The 20,244-nt window shown below is 52.8% G+C and overlaps 1 protein-coding gene across 6 annotated transcripts in view; it reads right to left on the reverse strand.

Annotated features, from left to right (window-relative positions):
- The window catches only part of BCL11B (BCL11 transcription factor B), a 97,631-nt gene extending 78,397 nt beyond the window's left edge, over window positions 1-19,234 (reverse strand). Inside the window, exons 1-3 of one of the 6 annotated variants that reach the window (XM_070594550.1) lie at window positions 18,100-18,351; window positions 17,307-17,861; window positions 3,579-3,947 (exon numbers count right to left, since the gene is read on the reverse strand). In XM_070594550.1, coding sequence (XP_070450651.1) covers window positions 3,579-3,947; window positions 17,307-17,364 — 427 coding nt within the window. In that variant the 5' untranslated portion in view covers window positions 17,365-17,861; window positions 18,100-18,351. Of the gene's footprint in view, window positions 1-3,578; window positions 3,948-17,306 lie in introns of all 6 variants that reach the window. The other 5 variants (XM_070594549.1, XM_070594551.1, XM_070594548.1 and 2 more) reach the window with 5 other exon arrangements.
- Between the last annotated feature and the right edge of the window lie 1,010 nt (window positions 19,235-20,244).

Consider the following 20,244-nt stretch of genomic DNA (forward strand, 5'->3'; position numbering starts at 1 on the left):
GGCCCCAGATGGGTCTCCGACGCAAGCCCCACGCACCTCCTCTGCCCACAACAGACGCTCAGGGAGCAGGGCCCGGACTCCACCACACACATCCAGGGCAAGGCTGCCCCTGCTCACACGCTGGCCATGTCCCCCACGCAGGACAGAGCAGCAGCCCTGATGGGCATCCTCCCACCGTGCTCCCGCCCCCTGGGGCCTCTGTCACCTCGAAGGCCCGATGGGGATGCTCAGGGGCAGAGGAAGGGCAATAGGTACCCGGTTGCTGATGAATGAATGAATGAATGAGTGCCCTCCAGGGGACAAAGCTCCAGAAACTTCCTCCTTCTACTCTCCTACTTCTCTATCATCAAAAAAAGCAGGAATAGCAACTACTCCTTTTATATCCGTCTCCAGAATCACTGTCCCAAGGAAGGGGCCCATCCAGGGCCCAACCTGGTGCGATGACTGATAGAATTCTAACTCCATTCTCACCCTGGGGACGCCCTTAAGGGTGGAAGGGACCCCACATATATGCAGACCAGCCCTGCCCATCCATCTTTGGAGCCCGCCTCTAGAAGCACCTGGCACCAGGAGGACAATACACAGATTGCTAGTTCCAGGAAAAGCTGGACCCTCACGGCCACTGCGGGCACCTCACCCCGGACAGCCAAGCCAGAGGCAAAGTCCCAAGAATTAACAGCCACCTGCTCGCGAGCCACGGACCAGGGCCAGCGCTGGGGACAGCCGCGGGGCATGGAAGGGCTGGAGCACACGGCCACGGCCGGGAGGCAGGAATGGAGAGGCCCGGGTGAGGCCACGGTGCCCGGGCATGGGCAGCAGCTGTGCGGATTTCCGGAAGCCCGGACGGGCAAGTGCCCGTGATTCCTCGTCCCCCTCTTAAAATATAAAGACTCAATTATCTTCGAGCAGCTTGCTTTACACATGAATTGACACATTTATTTTACAATAAATAACTGAAAGTTATCTGTGTTTCCTTTACTGTTAATCTACACAGAGAAATAATAAACAGGGCTTGTCTGCAAAATGCAACTACGGCCGTCCTCAGAATTCAATTAAGCTAAAATAATTAATGCTCCCACCGTATTAAATTACTTTATACATTTGAGCTACTGAAGTTTTATTCTTTAATCTTGCCTTTTTATTAAATGAAAAAAAAAAAAATAAAGAAAAGTTGGTGCCAAAGTAGGGAGGGAAAAAGGGAAAAGAGGGACAAGGGAGGACAGAGCAGGATGGCTGTTAAAACGGAGTGACCGTCTTCAGCTGACACAGCACGGAGACCGTTTTTTGCCTTTGATTAAAATAACATTTTAAATGCTTTGACCAGACACATCTCTTTAGACTTCTAAGGGGTTATTTTACATATTTATTCGAGAATGAAGAAATGCATTCGTCCTCTTGCTGAACAGAGAAAGCCAAAAATATCTTTCGTCACACATAAAATAAAAATACCGTAGGCTGCTGCAGTATTACAACCCGAAAAGAGGGGGACCGGGGGGGCAGGATGAGGACAAAGCCACCTTGGAGATCACTTGGCCTTTTATGAAATCATATTTAGCCGCTTTCTTAGACAAACCTATGCTCCAGGATCTGCAGCCTCTCGTTGGGAAATACCTTCCACGTGAAAAGAGGATTCGGATGGGTTTTTGGGGAAAGCAGAAAGCTTTTCCACTGAAACAGAAATAGAGGGCTGCGGCTCACCGGTAGAAGCCACCCCTGAAAGGTCCCTGTGCACTGATGACAGGTGTTGATACTGCTGGTGAAAAACATCCCTCAACTGTCGGACAAAGAAAAGGAAGGGTGGAGACCCCAACTACACACACACAAGGGACCGGTGCCTTTCTCGTCTGATGGCTCCGACTCTACCGAAGGAAACGCCACTCAGATCCGCCCGGCACCCCCGGAAACCAGGGTGTACACGACAGTGGCCTGGACATGCCGGACATCCTTCTCAATGCCATCGGCATCTCAGGAGTGGGAGAGATTTCACGCCAGGACACACATCAGGGGACACGGCCTGTAGGCGAGTCTGGTTCACTGGGGTCTCCCCAGGCCCCAGCACGTGCCTGCAGGAATGCTTACCACCAGTCTCTCCACAAGAGAGAGATCTCATTTATCCCACTTTACAGATGGGTAAAGTGAGACCCAAGGCTACAGAGCTGCCACCTGGCTGCCACTGACCGAGCAGCCGGGGTCGCTGCCTTAACCTGACTGCCTCCTGGGTGACGGGGAGTCTCTGCCCACGCCCATACATCTCACCGTGGGAGTGGGGTGCCCTGGCTATACCAGGATCACCCTCCAAGGAGCACCCGAAGCCTCAGTCCCTCCAGGATCCCTGCTAGGTTCCACGACCAAAACACGGTGGAGACAGATCCGCCCATTCTCCGATCCAGACACCTACTTGCACACTGCAGTGCCAGAGGGACCCCCGAGAGGAAAGTCCCACTGGCAAAGCATTTATGGAAGCCCTGCTCATGGAACCCTCATGCCAGGCCTGCCAGTATTATCACTTCCTGTTGACAGATGGGGAAACTGAGCCTTGGACCCATGTAGTGGCTTGTCTAAAGTCAACCAGCAGGATTCGAACCCCCACCTGCACATACTCTGACACCCGTCTTGCTACAGGACAGGTGCCACTTCCAGGGCAGGCCGACCAGGGCTCACCTTTCCCCTCCCCTCCCAGCCTCCTGGGCTCAGGACGAACCAGAAGCAAACACTCGGGTTTGCACGGGGCACGGGCTCCCTGGAGGAGGCTCTGACATCCCATGGCCGTGGCTCGGAGACAGGGACTTGATGCAAACTCACCATGGTGAGCAGAGCTGGCTGGAGGACACAAGCCCCACACCTGTTCTTCAGGTGGTAGAAACCAGCCGTCCAGGGGGCCAGCCAAGTGGACGTGCCAGAGGGCATGTCCAGCCTCCTCCAGCACTGTGAGCTCTCAGAAGCCCTTCCCCAGACCCACCGTAGGATCAGGCAGCATCAGAGGGGCCTCTGAGATCAAAGGGTCCTTTCTTTCCAGATGGGAAACTGAGGCCAGAGAGGGGAGGGGAGACAATGAGTGCTCCCGACCGCGAGCGCCCACCAGGTACTGCCCACACGCAACGCCTCACTAAGCCTCACAACAACCCTAATAAAACGGGTTTCATCAGCTCCATTTCACAGATGGGGAAACTGACCTGCCCAAGTCGGGACAAACAGTATCCAAGCCCAGACCATCGGGCTCCAAAGCTGGAGATTAAGCCAAGAACCCCAGCAAAGGGAGGGCCAACTTTCTTCTGAATTTCCATTCTGTACTCCTGGCCACCTATGCATTAGGCCCCATGACAGAGCAAAGCAGCCATCGGCCCATCGGGCCTCCCTGAGCCCCAGGCCTGTCTCCTCCTGAGGGTCACCTGGATAGTGAGCCCCGGGAAAGGGGGAGCCCCAGCTGGTGGCCCACAGGCCGTCCCGGTAGCCCCGGGCCCTCCCCGCACCAATGCCCTCAGAAGGAGGGCGAGCCCCCCAACACATCGAGGGGTGAAGGCGGGCGTGGGACCAGGAGGCGGCTTCGGCAGCGGCCAGGCGAGTGCCACATTCCATACCTGCAATGTTCTCCTGCTTGGGGCAGATGCCTTTTGTGGGCGACAGCAGGTGGTCGTCTTCGTCGGGGGTGACCTGAATCCCGATCTCCACCGGCTCGGACACTTTCCTGAGCTCGGAGCGTGAGGAGGGCGGCGGGCTGCCCTTGTCCAGGCCTTTGTCATAGCAGGCACCCAGGCTGCCGCCACACTGCTTCTTCTTGTGCTCTATAAAAACCAGGATGTCCCCCAGGGGGAAGTTCATCTGACACTGTCCACAGGTGAGCAGGTCAGGGTCGGGGCCACCCACCAACAGCCCCAGGCCGCTGGGCTCCTCTATCTCCAGACCCTCGTCCTCTTCGAGGATGGCAGCCTCCACATGGTCGGCCTCTGCTGGAGAGAGAAGGGAGAAAGGGGGGCAGAGAAGACAGAGATGGACTTAGGCAATCACAAGACCCATCGTTCGTTCCATCCCTTCCCCACCGAGAGGCAGGCCCCCTCCGCTGCGGGATGCTAGAGTTTATCAAGTCCTCCCCACAACTCCAGGAGGCAGCGGGTTTGCCAACCCATGGGTGACACATGGGCAAACTGAGGCTCCAGGAGCCACACTGTGGCTCTCAGAGGTTGTTGCTTACTGCTTTCTAGTTTATTCTCTGCCAATTTCCCCCCCAACACAGCACAGGAACACAACATGTCCACATGCACATACACACACATCCTGGTCTCACAAGAGACTCAGCCCTCGCGGACCTGGCTCTCTCCGCTCGAGACGTGTCTCTCAAACTTGGCAACGTCTGAGAATCACCTGGGAGCTTGGAAAACCCCTGACGCCCAGGCAGCATCCCAGACCAGTTATGCTGCGATCCAAACATCAGGTTGTTGTTGTTTGTTCTAAGACTCCCCAGGTGATTCCAATGGGCAGCCAAGGCTGCGAACCGCGGGCCAGAGCCGCTTCACCCTGCCTGGGCTGCATCGGCCCCTCCCGTCCCTCCCACCTCTCATTCATGTCCTCCCCATTCATGTGGGGCCTGCTTGCATTCCTCGACCTGAGACCTGGCTGCACACCAGACAAGAGAACAGAAACCCAGACGGGAGTCAGAGGGCCATCCTGACAAGAGAAAGACAGAGAAAGAAGCCCATGTGCTCACAAAGCAACAAGTGAGTGTCGGTTCAAAAAGACATATCGAAGGAAGAGACAATGCAGGAGAAGGGACGAGGCTGCGGGTCGGGTCGGCTCACTGAAAGAGGAAGCTGGCTTTCCTGCCAAACGCCCTGCTCCCGCTCAGCCTTCCACGGCCTCCCAGACTTCCCAGCCCTCATCAACTCCCCACTGTCCTTTTTTGTTAGTTGGTTCTATTTTCACTCCCAGAAAAAGAAAACAAACAAAAAAATTCTTCAGACTCTAAAAACTATTTTTTGGCAGATGACAAACCACACTTTCAATGGGCTGTACATTTTCTTTAGCACCCAGTATATTTCCCTTCTTTCTTTTTTTTTTTTTTTTTGTAGGGGGCATGGGACCCAAATAGTTTGAAGCTAATAAATGCCTCAAAAAGCAGCAACCCCCTCAGGGGAACACTGGAAGACGCAGAGGCCGAAAGTGTCATAAAGAAAGGAAGTGGACAATGAGGTTGCATATCCCCTCGGGTCTGAGCAAATTCGGGTTGGAATTTTTTGAGAGCAAACGTCAGTAGTTGTGTAGACGTCCCAGTGGCAGGGTCTTCAGAGAAGCCAAGGGGCAGCCAGAGGTCTACACCCCGAGGAGGCAGGTAAATTTTAAGTTATATGGTATTTAGTAAGGGATAATGAAAACCACAGAAGACCAGAGAGAAGGACTGGAAGGCAGGAAAACACATTCCGTGGCAGTGAAGTTATTGACGGGCCAGAGCCAAAGAACAGATAATTTAAGGAAAAAATTCTGTGGCATCTTCCATCCTACACATAAATCACTGTTCTGTGTTTTCTGAACACAAGCTTCTTCAGGGCCTGGGAGAGTCCATGTGTGAGGCTGGTTCTAGAAGCGATGGTATATGATAGAGCACACGTATGAACCACACGTGTATAGGTCCACACGTAGGTAGTGCTGGAGGGGAGGTTACCACGTAAGATCCCGCTTGTGGCTACAGAAAAGCAGACCGAGCCGTCAATGGCTTACATGGAGACACACGTCACAAGTGTGGTGGCACTAAAGACCCCGCAGATGGGGGAATCCTAAATCTGTTGTCTACATCCTTCTAACAAAAGGTAAGCGAAACTTTTCACAAAGCCGGCCCCAGAAACCATTAATTACACTTTAAAAGGAAATCAGACTTTACTTAAAAAGGAGTTTGAAGACAATGCTACATAATTAATTTACCAATTTATTTCGTGAAAAGATGCTTTGCTATGGTTAAAATGTAATCACAGCCCTCCCGCAGAATGGTGCGGAACCAGGGGGAACCAGATTCCTGCGAACGGTTTGTCAGAATGTAAAAGGTAATTATTCGGGGCCTCTCTTCCCTTTAATGATCTAACATTGAGCAATACTGTTTATATTGAAAAGCTCGCACCTTTAATTACCAATTACATATACATAATTTCAGAGCCAAAGGAGAGAGCTGTGAAAACAGTTCTTTAGAAATATAAGGATGTATTGTGCGCCATTTCTAGAGAAGGAACTCTAATAAATGGGAGGAGGATGTCAAAATATTGTTTTGTTAAAAAAAAGAGAGAGAGAGAGAGACACACAAAGGAAATGAGCTGAAAAGCAAAAAAAGGACAAAATGAAATTGAGAATTCAAATGAAATGGGCGAGTTCTGCGGTGGGGAGGGTGGCGGTCCCTGGTACCATTTTAAATGCCACTCCTGAGCAGGCCTGGCACCCGGCTGCGTCAACAAGGGCGTTTGATAAAAATAAATGACAACAGCTAATCCTTCCACATTCCCAACTTGATCATCCTTTCTGAGGGTGAGGAGGTGTTTTCTGTCTTTTAGTTTCATCTTTGGTTTCCTTTTTTGGTTTGGTTTTGCTTTTCATTAACTTTTTCGGCCGCGTCCGGCCCATCCGCTCTCCTGGGTGGCAGCTCTAGGAAGCGTGACTATGTCCTCTCCAAGAGGAGATTTTAAGCTCCATAATTTCAAATTCATTTTCTAACGCAAGAGAAAACCAGACTAATTTAAAAATTAGCAAAGGTCGCACACACCGGCTCGCAAGCACGCCCCCCTCCCCCTTCCGTCTTTTGCTAAGGACTCTGTCCCAGCACTTTTTTCCTTTTCTTCTTCTTCTTTTTTTTTTTTTTTTTTTTGGTAACATCTGGTATTCTTTCCTTTATTTGGCAGTCTCTGCCTTTTCACTTTCCTCGTGCAGCCAGCCCTGTGAGGCCCTAATTGAGTTTGAAAGTAGCCAAAGCCGTTCCCCGTGCTGCAGCTCACATCGCTGCCTCCAGTCCCCTCGCAGCCAACCAACCTGGGCAGCCAGGTCCGGCCGGCGTCCCGCAGACAGCTCTGAACTCGCATCTCCACCTCCCAGACCCAGGATCCAGCCCACTGCCTCTAAGGGAGTCTAGGAGCTAAACAAACAAACAAAAAAAATCTTCCCCTCCCACTTTCAGTGTTGAAAGTAAAACTCGAGATGACAGAGGGGGTTCACCCAACTCCAAGAATGGGATTTCCTCTCCCCACCCCCTGGGGTGTGGGGCTCTGGACTTTGGCTGGCTGCGTGAGCTCCTTCCCAGGAAGGTGGCAATGTCACCCACAACGTTCAGGCAGCAGAGTCACCCCAAACCCCCAAACTGTCAAACTTCTGGGTCAGAGCAGGTGGACTAAGACAGCTTGCTGAGGCTAAAAGCTCACGCTCAGGGCCTTCAGAGGCACCCCCAAAGACGGGCTGTGGTTTCATTTCCGCTGGCAGGCGGATACCGAGCTGGGCGTGTGGGGTGCATGTGTGTGTGTGTGTCCCTTCTTAGAACTGTATCAATAATGGAAGAAATAAAAGGAGAAGGAGCCACTGGCTGAGCTCACAGAAGGGTCAGGAGAGGTTGTGCCGGGCCCTTCTAGAACCCTCCCTTCTCTTGCCTGTGAGCACACGGAGCCTCACAGCCCTGCACAGCCTCAGAGAACCAGGCCTCTGCCGTGACAGGCAGAGTGGTCCCAAGTGCCACCCAGAGACGAGAAAGCACCAGAAAAAGAAAAGACACATAAAAACAAAAACAGCCTTTCTGATTCCCAGCCCCTCAGGCTGCCTTGTCCGGCAAACTCAGGCCTTAAAAAACGAAGGCAAAGATGAGGTTTTCCTCTGTGATGATCTCTGCTTTCGTGCAAAGCTCCCCAAGTGTCAGGCAGCCCTGGACAATATTGCTGCTCTCACTGTCATGAGCCGAATGAAGGAGGACTTCTAAAATGTTTGACTCATTAAGAGGAAAAATGAATGGATGCGGCAGGCAAGTTGTTCAAACGTCAGAGAGCGGATCGGGGTGGGTTCGGAAAAGTAAAATCCTCAAGTGCACGGACAAGTATATATTTACACACACACAGAGTTAATTTTCTTTTACAACAAAACCACATTTTATTTACAAGCCTGGGCCTCCTCCCAGCTGGTAAACGCATTTAGAAGCAATGAAATCAGGGTTCACAAATAATAATGGACGCTGTTGTTAAGTAGACAGGGAAGCACTTGATCCTAAGACAAACTCCCCCCAACCATGCCTAGCTCAGCCGGGAAGGAATTTGGGGCAGAAGACAGGAATGGAAAGACGTCGTTAACACCGGTCCGGCCAAGCAGCCCACACCACCCCCAGCAGCTGCAAAGGCTTAGCAGGGCCTTACCTGGCCACTGATTCCCCCCAAACAGGGTTCCAAGGGCCTCGCCCGCCCTGGTCCATCTCTAACAACTGCCCTTGCACCTGCCCTTCGGGGAATTCCAGCCCAGGGGCAGGCCGCCTGCTGTCCCCAGAGCTCAGCCCCGTGTGCATTGCTGCACACCCAGCACATGGGCCTGTGCCCCCTTACTCTGCATTGACTCAAATCCAAACCTCTATCTTTAATGGCTAAGCCACAGACCGGGAGAAACATATGCAGAATTATTGTTACAGTGATGGGTGGCGGGGGTGGGCGGTAGGGGAAGGATGTTGGGGGAGGGGTGCCAGGCTCTTAAAATCGTGTGCCACCAACGTCACAGCCGCCATCATGATGTGTACGTGTGTTTACAAGAAATGTTCAGCATCCATGCGCCCGAGCTCTGCATCCTACTGGAGACTTTACACCTGCTTCCTACGAAGCCGGAGCCTCTGCCAGCAAGTCCATGCTCACCAATAACCCGCGAAGGGAGCTTTTCTTTCTCCTCCCCCGGAACATTCAGGGAGGGGCTGAGGCTCCAGGCCACACCGAAACGCCACCAACAAGCACACTCGACGGAGCACAACACTTTCTGAGCTGCCATCAATTTTTAATTTATTGGATCCAAGAGAAAATAACAACCATGGGGAGGAGGGGAGGGAGAGGGGTGGGTAGGAGAGAGAAGGAAGCAATTCTTGGTGGAGAAAATAATCTATGACTAGGTGACGCTTAAAGGCACGAGGAGAGGTTTTATGAAGTTCTCCGAACAGAGGGAATAATGAAGTGCCCAGCAGAGGAGAGAGAAGAGGGGAGCATCAGCCCAGCCAGGCACGCACTAGGAGGAACGTCCTCACAGGGCCACCAAGAGTTAGGACTGTCCTAGGGTGGGGGCCACAAGGCGAGTCCCAGCCCCGTCTGCCCACCGAATGCCTACAGCCAGCAAGGGAGGGCACAGCCAGGCCGGGTCCAAGGCAGGTCACATCATACAGATGAACTCTCTTCCACGGGGCCACCTGCCCTCTGGGGAGGTCTGAGGAGTCCAGCCTGTTCCAGGTGTCTCAGCACTGGTGGCCCAGGCCCTACGCCTCCCTGAGACTCTCCAGAGGCCCCCCTCCCTGCTGCCATCAAATCAGCTGGAGGGACTGGGGCACACGGGGACCACCACCCCATAGGGGGCCCTGTCTCCTCCATGCCTATCACAGCACATGCCTCAAAATGAAATCTTCAAGATTTCTGACATCTGGGCAGAAGACGGAGAGAAGACTGCCAGTGTACCAACTTATCTGCAAGGTGGGTTTCCCTCCTGTGAAAATGACCAGGGGTCTGGCCCACAGGGCCCTCAGGGGAAGGCCTGGGCCTGGCCTGCATTCCAGGAAGCCAGGGACTCCTGATCCCAGAAAAGGTTTCAGCTGCAGGAAGAACCTGCGTCACACAGCCCCCAGACTTTACATGGGGCATTCCAAGGACGTGAGCAGGACCCCCATATACACACACTGCCCTACACACCCCCAGCCCAGTTTCGGGATACTTCGGCATATTAAAAACAGCTCCCTAAAAAATATCCTACCTTGCTCTAAAGATTTGGTCCAACCTACCCCACTCCCTCCACTGCATCCACCTCTCCAGAACCCCAAAATCGAGCTCAGGAAGCCGGGTCTCACACACTCAAGCAGAAAAAAAGACCAAATGAATAAGGAAAGCAGCATTCAGGTGTATTCACGACCCTGCCCATTACTAAAAGGTCACTAAGAAAAAGTCCAGTCCACAATACCAAAGAATGGAATGACCTATGTTTTGATAAATAAAATAGTTCTTTACAGGAAGGAAAAAAAGAAGATTTACCACTATAGAAATCCTTCTCAACACATTCAGAAGATTCTATAAAACTGCCAATGCCTTAAATCTTCAGAGCCACAACAGGGCTCGTCATGATGCGATATAAAAGCATTCTTTGTGGCCAAATGAAGAGATTTGTTTTATTTAATGCTACGCTTTTTCAAAGGTGCTAAGCAGGAGAAAAGAAGGACGCTCCATACAGGACGCAGCCTGTGAGCCTTTAGCTGGAGGACATTCTCTGAGGCTGACAGCAAAACAACAAAAGGGCAGAAGCTGCTTTCAACGTCTCATTTCCAAGGTAGAAATTTAAACATGACTCCCCCCCCTCCTTTTTTTTTTTTTTTAATCTTAGCAGCTCTTCCATTTCTGAGGCACATGTTAATCACAATAACATTGGCATTCAACTTTCCTGAGTCATTTTTGCGTGGTGTTTTAGTGGAGAACTCACCAGAACATTTACAAATGTGCTTGCATTTCGGCAGCTCAGTGGAAGGGGTCCTAAGAAAGTTGTGTGAAACAGAGGATTTTTTTTTTTTTTTTTTTACTTTGAAGTTAGTTAATTTTGTGCAGTCTGGGATTTCATTCTAGTAAAATAGCTCGGGCTGGCTAATTCCACACCCAAGCGGATTATCAGCTGCCTCGGAAAAAGAAATAAAGAATGAATTTCCTGAATTTCAGCAACGACACAAAAGACTTGCATATGTCAAAATGCCGGACAAAAGTCTCCGAAAAGGCAGCACCATTAATCAAACCTCAATCTGATGTCACTTTTGCCAGTAAAAAATGATGCTGCTCCCCCTTCCACCCCCTCACCGGCTCACGCAGAAGACGCAAGAAGTGTGCCCCTCTGCTTTCATGTTAGCTCCAAATAGCCCGGCTTTTTATACAAGCCCCGGGAAAACAACTCCTCCAGGGAGGCAGTCAACAAACGGCTTTGCTTGGGGAGGGGCGGAGAAGCTGCGAAGAGAAGTGAGTAGATCCCACTGACGTTTGGCTCCCTGGGAAGGAAGGAAGATTTGTGGGAGTGGGGAGCAGAGCGGGGAGGACAGAACACACAGGACCCCAGGCCCGATCTGTGAGTAAATAAACTGTGCTGGGAAGTGACAAAGCCATCCTCAGAGCCGCTGGATGACACAGACATTCATTCCCGGCATTCTTCGGCGCCCTCTGCCCATTAAAAAATATGCCCGCGTGCCTACAGCTAACACCACCTTCAGAGAAGGATGCTAGGATGGCATCAATAACTTGACCAGGCGGTGCAGGGCACTGTCCCCAAAGAGCATTTATTTTTCCTTGTCCTCCCAGATGTGACACTAGCATTAAAGTGAGAATCCAAAGTCCTTGGAGAGTTTCAGCTAAAAGTAAGACCTAATCAGACAGCCTGAGGGTCCTTCCTTAAGCCATAAGAGATGCAGGAAACAATCCCCAAAGGTCAAGAACCCCATCTTTCCCCTCCCCCATATATATAGTTTTTTAAGCATTGTCATATCTGCTGTCTGCGTTTAGTTACAGCTTATGAGACTCCCCCAAGTTCCAAGGGAAACGACTGGGGCTTTGTAAAGTGGATTTTTTTCAACAGTTTTCTGCAGGCCAGAGGCCACTGCCCAGCCCAAGGCTGCGAGGTGACATCTCTGAGTTGTCAAACGAGCTCGCTGCCGCGATCTGCTTACAACGGGCTCAATTCAAACATTAAATGAAGTAGAGAAATCATCAGATAAATTGCTGGCCCTCTGTGCTGGAGAGTGAAAGCTCTTTCTGCAGCTGATGACAGCGCTGGGCTTTTGTCTGACCTAATTTATTTCTCTTTCAGGTTAGAATAAAGCACTCTTTCCTGTCACAGGGTAACCTCCTCAGCCCATATATTGAACTGGAGCATTAAGACTCAGGGCGAACCATACTGTCTGCAGATTTCTTGAACTTGGAGAAGACGACATTACAGATCCAGAAATCCCGTGACCAAAAGCACACATATTCCCCAGCACTGAATCACACGTGTCGGGGAGAAAAAGCCTCACTAGAAGCCATCCATGTGGGGCACTGTTTGGGATGACGAAGATTAGCCATGCTGGGTCTCGTAAGCATGTAGTCCTTCCAAACAAACTTTTACATGTTATTCGAGTTGGCGTTTTATATCTTTGGGGAGTGGTGCTATTTCTCTCAGTACAGTGGGAACATTATCTAATAAATGGAACCGAGGATCCAAGTGTTATAAAATCTGAGGTCAAGGGATTTCCATTCATCAAGATGTTTTTAGGTACCTGATTCCCAAATGCAGCGATTCCCAGCTGTTCCCTGGGTCTGTGACAGGCAGCCCAGAAACGGCCAAAATGAGGTACACTCCTCCTTGACCCTCTTGCCCCGTCACGAATGCCTCCACCGCCCAACGGAATTTTCAAAAAGTCAAGACCACAGACCAATCGGGGAAAACACTTCCATTCAAAACGAACAATTTTAATTGCTCAAAAAAAACAAGAAAAAGAAAAATGCCCCCATCTACCTAACGAGGGCTCGTGAATCAATGTCCATAGCTTGAAAACAGATTTCTCAAACTTATATTCTCATTTGGCTCCACTCGAATCTCTGCAGGAAAATCAATATTACAACTTCACACTTAAGACATTTTGCAGCAACGTAAACTGATGCGGCGCTGATGGAAGCCCGCTCCCGGCCCATTGTAGGGAAGCGCCAAGCCATGACACGGGCACCGGGCTCCCCCTAGCTGCCAAATGGCGCCAGGCACAGCTCGGCGTCTCAGCCTTGCCATCAAGCAAAAGCCAATTCAACTGAAAGTTTATTTTGGAAAGTATTTTATCACAACAAGCAACAGAGAATGCAAAGCGATCGAGAAAGGAGATGCAAAGGAAAAAGGGAAGGCTGGTGCAAACCATGTTCTAAGCTAAAAGACACTGCCAAGAGCTCGATTCTGATAAGGAGCTAGAAACTGGTACATCCTAGGGTCGGACGGAAACTGATATCTGTAAATGGACTCTTTTGCACGCTTCTCTCTCACCTGAGACATCATGCTAATTATTGTCAAATGCACCCAAAGTTGGCCTTCCCTCCCATCAATAAGACCCATTTAGTCCCTCGCAATGGTCAGCAAAGAGTCACACCCAACCCTCTGCCCTCAGCCTCCCTCCACGTTCCTAAGGCCAGATTTACCAAAACAATTGCATTCACTCCAGCATTTGAGAAATGACTCGTTTTCTGTTACGAAATATTTTGAAGGCCACACAAAATCTGCAGAAGCCAAAGCACAAGAAGATAGCAACCTCCCCCCACCCCACAAAAAAAAAAAAAAAGAAATAGGCATATGTACATCATATTCCGGGAGGGAAAGAATAGCCTTTAAAAATATTAGAGGTTGTTAAAATCTGCTCCCGGCTGTTTTCTCTCAGGTGTGAATTACCAATGAATGAAATCAGCCTGGCATAACACCTTTGATGAACACATTTTTATTCTCCCGTGGAATCAGAGCAGCTGACTTATAGCACACTTCTAATGACAGGGGGTCCCCTTCTGTGCAGAAGGGAGACAAACTTCCCCCGAACAACCACCAAAAAGAAAGAGGGGCCCAGGTCTTATGAAATTTATCGGAGGCCCAATTTTGAAAGACATGTGGACCACTGGAGATAGGCTATCCTCTGGGGAGTGAAGATAATGGTGAGCACAGCTGCCTTCAAAACACACAGCTACAGCAAAACCTAATTTAAAAGGCAACCATGGAATTAACACAGCCTAACTTCCGCGTCAAATCTTGGGTCTCTAGTTTTGCAAGATCGTGAATTCACCAGGAAAATTACTGATCTTCCAAGGAAACCTGTTGGTGGGCTGTTGAAAAATCCCGTTCACTGAGGTTGTGTGATTTACCATGGACATCCTAGCTTCTCCGGAGAGCCCCACAGCTCTCTGGCGGACTAGAGTGCATTTCCTTCCTCGCTCACCGCACAGCCGGCTCACGGCCCTTTCCCTCTGCCTGGTCACTCGCGCCCCGTCTTCTTGTCTTCTTCCTCTCTTCACAACGTCAATGTGTTGTTTTGTGTTTGTGTTTATTAATAGCTGTGTCTGTCCTCCGGTTTTAAAAGCCATATCTATCTGGGTCAAACATTTTGAAACAAACCAGAAGCCCAGGTTTTCATCCCCAGCTGTCTCTCACACTGGCTTTGGTACTCACTCCTCTTCTCACTGGCCCTGCCTGTAAATTTAACTAGCTCATTATGGAGCCCTTCTCCGCGCCCCCCCACCACCCACCAAGATTATCGATGCTATTTGTGCGCTCTTCAGGTTTCCCAGACCATTAGTTATCCTAAGTTGCATCATCCCTAAAGATCCAAGAACTGCTACTCCACAGGCCGGCGGGCTGCCACCCAACTGAAGACGCACCACGTTTTAGGTGCTTCCTTTCACATTGAAAATCTAAAATGTGAACCTCGGGTCCGGGCTGTGACAGCACCCATTTCGCTGGCCAGGGCTCCAGAGCACCCTAAACCCACACCTCCTGCATCACTGTGGAGAGGTACTTCCACAGGCCGTTCAGCCTCAATTGCATCCAGTTCTTGCCCTTCCTCTGCCTGCACTCCCACCTCCCGGGTGACACAGGGCAGACAGAAAAGCCAGCTGCTTTTTGAGAATAAATAGCCTTGTCTGAAAACTGGTTGGATCACTCTCCCCGCTTAAACCCTGCACATGCCCGGGGCTCCGGGTGCCCCTGAAAGGCAGGTGGGATATCCTCTGCCCCCTTGTCTCCTTCTCCCCACCTCTCTTGTCCTTTGCCTCTCTCTTCCCTCCCCGCCACCGCTCCAGTGTCAGCCGGCTGTCCCCAGCACCGCTCAAGCAAGGAGTAAGGCTGAGAGATCTGGGACAAATGAAGGATGGAAGGATGTTGCACCAGGCACCCTTTGCCCCCCACACCCAGCTGCCACCAGTCCTTCTGGCCAGGGCTTTCTCCTGATGTCCCAGGAATGCCAGAAGAGGAGAGAGCATAAGAAAGCAAACCTACCTGCTTTTTGCCCCTTACACACAACTGCAAACACTCCTGGCTCTTTTGGCTGCCACCAGCTTGGCAATGCACCCAGGACAACTCCCCCTTCCCCGACCCCCCAACTTTCCCCCTCCTCAAAAACAACCCTCGCAATTATATAGAGGTTATGTGGGGCAAATTGCCTCCTGAAGAAATCAGGCGTCCCCAAGTATAGACATTCAAACAACACTCCACCATCTAAAGGGGGGTAGGTGGGATGTAAGATAAGCAATTCCTACAGCTTGGTAAAGGACGAAATGTCAACTGGCGAAAAGGACCTTGATCAACCCAGGCTCAAATCTGGTTGCAAAATATTTTGTTTTAAATGCAACCAGAGAGTCTTCCCTGATGTTACAACGATGAAAAATAAAAAAGAAGTCCTCCTCCCTCCCTCCAAAAAGGCATCCCTCTCCCAAAGCGGATCCCACTTTAACATCTATTCCCCTCCGCAAAAAATAATAATAAACCCACAAATTCTTACTAATGTATCTGCTGTAACAAAGGAGAGATGGCAGCAGCAATTGCTCCGAGCAGATGGCTCCTACGCTGGGTTTTCAGGGGAGGGGAGAACCCCTTTATATATTTATTTATTTATTTAAATTTTTTAAAATATAACATAAATATTCGGCTCTCGGCCGCCCCGCAGCCAGTCCTCGGCGGCGGCTGGGCGCGCAGCCCTCTCCAGCGCCGCGCGGGGAGCCCGGCCCCAGCCCGACGAGGCGCTCGGAGGACTGCAGGAACACAACCTGCCCGCGGTCTCGATGGCACCCAGAGGATGTTTTATTTCTATTGCAATAAAAAGAAAAAAAAAAAAAGCAACAGCGACCCAGGCACCGCAAGAGAAAGGACCGCGGGGAAGGGTTCGCGCGCCGCGAAGCAGCGGCCCCGCGGGCTGCGGCGGGCGGGGAGCCCTGGGAGCCGACCTTCCCCGGCAACTGCGCGGGCACCCGAGGCGAGCTTCCCTGCACACACCGTACCTGAGCAGCTCTCGCTCGCTTTTTCCCTTTTCTAAATAAACCCAACCCGGGCGCTGGAAGCTGCTGCGTCTCTGCCCCGCTGCCTGACTTTGCCCGCCCTGCCACTTGCTTGAAATCCACGCGATTTCAGCCGGTGGATTTCCACTGCGACCTGCCTTGTTTATTTAGATAGGGAAGATGAAAGATAACTGAGATAGAAAGATGGGTAAGAGATTGATAGGTCTCTCTCCTTTTTTCTTTGCCTTTCTCTTTTTTTTTTTTTTTTTTTTTTTACTATTTTACAAGCACTTCTCTCAGCACTTCTAGCTGACAACCCTTTTTTTTTCCCCCGTGGCGAGGATTTTTCACCAGCTCCCAATCCCCCCACCTTTTTTTGGAGTGGGGGAAAGAAGACAAGATCATCCCAGGAGACAGACGGAGGTGGGGAAATGGGGGGTGGGGGGGAGCATGAGCCCGGCAAACAGCCGCGCAGCTGGATTCTTTTGCAAATAGCAAGAGGAGGGGAGAGAAAGGCGGCTGCGGAATCCCAGGACCGGCGTGGCCGGCGCCCTGCCCGGCCGGGTGCAGCGACCGGGGACTCGAAGCCGGCGGCCGCCCCTAACCCCGCATCGCCCCCAGCCCAGAGCGCACCCCGCTCTCCTCCGCCCGCGCCGTCAGCGCGGACCCACGCGCTCGCCAACTTTTCCCCACTTCCCGGCTCCCCCCTCCCCCTCCGCTCCCCCAAGCCCCCTCCCCCTCCTCTCCAAACCCCGCCACCAGCGCCGCCGCCGCCACACACGCCGCTCGGAGGGGCGAGCGTCCAGCCGGGCTCCGCGCGCACACACACACCTCCTCCAGCCTGCGCGCCCCCTCCCCGGCCGGGAGCCCGATCCGCAGGCCCCCGAGCCCGAGGCGCGTCTGACTGCGCAGCACCCCGACTCCCCGGGCTGCAAAGAAACTTTCCTATGGCCCCCCGCCCCCCACCATGCTCTGGGCCGACGCTGCTGCCTCTGCGAGCCCGCGGGCGGCCCCGGCGCCGGGCCCGGTTGCGCCCGGCTCGGCGTCCCCAGCCCCGGGCGCCCGGAGCCCCATCCTCCGGCCCCTCGCGCGCACGCCGCAGACACTTACGGGTGATGAGCTCCCTCTGGGACAAGTGCTGCGGGTTGCCCTGTTTGCGGCGGGACATTGCCCCGGCATCTATTCTGGCATCGCCCGGAGAGCTGCACTGATGGGGGGAACCGGGGGAGGGGGGTCCAGCCGCCGCCGCCGCTGCCGCTGCCGCTGCCGCCGCCGCCGCCGCGCCTCCTCCTCTGCCCGGGTTGGTGTTTTGGTTTTTTTTCCCTTCCTCTCTTGCCCTCTCTTCCTTCTCCTCTTCTTCTTTATTTTGCTCTTTCTTCTATGCTGTTTTTTGTTTTGTTTGCAAAAAGGAAAATAGAAGACAAAAAAGAAAAGAAAAACCTCTCGATCTAAAATAGAAGAGGCAAAAAAAAAAAAAAAATGCTGTTGCTTGCCGCGGAGTGGCCGGTTTCTTGAAAAATATATTCTTCTGAAGGAAAAAAATCGCTTACACTTCTTCAAACTGCTCGGCCTCCTGGACTTCCAAATGTCTTCTTGAACTTAAACCGGATTTTGCACCGGCTGCTGACACTTTCTTTCAGGGTCTGGTAGGTGGAAAGCGCACTTCTACCAGGAGGGGGGGGAAAGAAAAAAAAATGCAAACAAATAAAGAAGAAAAAGAAAAGAAAACTTGAGGACTTGTCTCGTACCCCCTCACCCCGCCCCCTCCAAAAACCCAAAGCAATGTAAAACTGCCTCGGTTCGGTTGTTTCTGGGTTTTCTGCGGGCTGCCTGTTTTTTTTCTCGGAGACTGACCCTTCCGAGGCTCTGGGGGGACTCCAGGAGCGGCTCCTTCCCAGTTCACCTGGCAGGCTGGCGCCGGCCGGAGAGGCTGCCGGGTCCCCGCGAGCGCTCCCCAGCGCTCCCCTGGCGCCGCGGGCCCGGGGGGAGCGGGGCTGAGGGGCGGCTCGCCCAGTGCGCCTGGGTCGGTGCGGGCGCGGACTGGGAGCTATAGATTGCAACGTGAAGATGGCGGAGTCCGGGTTCTCTGGGAGCTCTCGGTCTCTCTATGGCTGGGGCTGCCTCTGTACAATGGGATAAAATTCAAGTTCAAGTGCGGACGTGACGTTTAATCTGCACTAGAGACAAAAAGACCCAGAGAGTCGGAGCACTGGGGGCGACTAGCGGTGGCTTTTTAACATTGTACCCTGTAAGAGAACAAGAAAGCACACACACAGACACAGAGCCACACTCGCGCGCGCGCGCGCGCACACACACACACACACACACTCGCCAGTGCGCACACCCGCAGTCCAGGCCAGCCACACGTGCAACCAGCGTTTTTGTGCGCTCCTCATCTCGTGCACCGGCACCGCCAAGGGGAGGGACACGGTGGGCAGGATATTTCTAAATAAAGGAAAATCTTCTTCATCCCTCCTCCCCTCCCGGGAGTAGGACCCCTGAGAAGGGGGGGGCGGAGTGCGGTGTGCGTGGAAGTAAGCTGAATCAACGCAAGTCTCCACCCACCCATGGAAAGCTCTTTTGGACTGGGGGGGGGGGGGGGGGGAGTTGAATAGGGTTGGGGTCGACGTGGGGACTGGAGGAGATGATCAACCGCTTCATCTCCCTAGAAAAGCAGCTTGGTTTTTACTTTTGTTTTATTGGGGGGTCGGGCTTAAACTTCCAAAAAGTATCTTCATATAAATCCCGATATTACAAACTCTGGAAGAGCGAAGTGGACAAAATAAAAGACAGAAAGAGTAGAGAATTAAGACCACATTGTGGGGAGGGGGAACATGAGACCTTGTTTGAGTCCCATTCCGGAAGGAATGTTCACTGGAATCTGAGCTCCCTCCATCTCACCCCATTAACTCTTGGGGGGTCAAACCCGGGCCCCACCCCCTAACGCCAGAGTCGGCGGGAAGAGGTTGGGTAAGGGGGCAGGGGCGCTCCACGTGGGAGAGGGACTTGTACGTGCTGACCCAGAAGTAGGCGGGGCCGGTTCTCTGAAGGTCCTCCTGTGGGTGACCCCCTCAGGTCCCCCAGCTCCCTCCCGCCCCCTGACAATTACCGCAACCTGAAACTAACGCCCCCCACCCAGCGCTCCTCCGCCCGGGGCAGGACTTGAAATCGCCCGTCAGACTGGGAAGGACACAGCTGCCTCGTCAGCCGTTTGGTCTCCAGCCGGCGAGGACAAGAGGAGTTGTGGGGGCCTGTCCGTGGCCCGGGGACAAGGCCACTCCTCCCCCACCCCCAGCCCCGTCCCTGCCCAGGCCGCGGCCACCTTCGTCTATTGATGATCTGACCTCCGGGGCTGGACGCGCCACGCGGCTGGACCCCTCTCCCTTCTCAGGGTTTCTCTGATCTGGGCCGGGAAGCGGCCAGGGCGGGTCGGGGCCTGGCTCAGGGCTGGGCTTCACGGGCGAGCCCAGCTGCACCCATCCCACCCCGCCCCCAGGCCCGGCTCTGGCGGCTTCACCCGAGCGACTGGCGGGGCCGTGACGCCTCCAGGCGCGCCGCCTCCTTCGGGGCCTTTTCCTTGGGGCACGTGGGGCTTCCGATCGCCCCCAAGGTCTAGGGTGGGGCGAATGTACCAACAACTTAACAGAGCGCAGCGCCCATTAGCGAGGACAGAAAGAGCTCCCCGCCCAAACCACCCCCCGAAAAAGAATCACAATAAAATGTGCCCCAGCACGCAGTTTCGTGGACTGGGCGGCAGGGTCGGCTGCCCAGTGAGCGGAGACCGGGCGGTGGAAGGCGGGGCGGGGGCAAGCTGGTGCTGCCGCTCCCCACCACCATCCGGGACTGCACGCGGCTGCCCACTACTCCTAACCCACACCCCACCTCCACGTGGTCCAAAGTCTAGAAGCGCCTCCCTCTCCTCCCATCTCGCCTCACCGCGAAAATCTTTCCAGGAAAGTGGCCTAAGAAAAAAATGCCCACACGCACCTTTAATAAACTTAAGAAAACCATAAACCGGTCATCCCAACCCGCCCAGATTCTTAAATTT

Source organism: Equus przewalskii, chromosome 25 (genome assembly GCF_037783145.1).
Source record: "Equus przewalskii isolate Varuska chromosome 25, EquPr2, whole genome shotgun sequence".
In the NCBI taxonomy this organism is placed as follows: domain Eukaryota; kingdom Metazoa; phylum Chordata; class Mammalia; order Perissodactyla; family Equidae; genus Equus; species Equus przewalskii.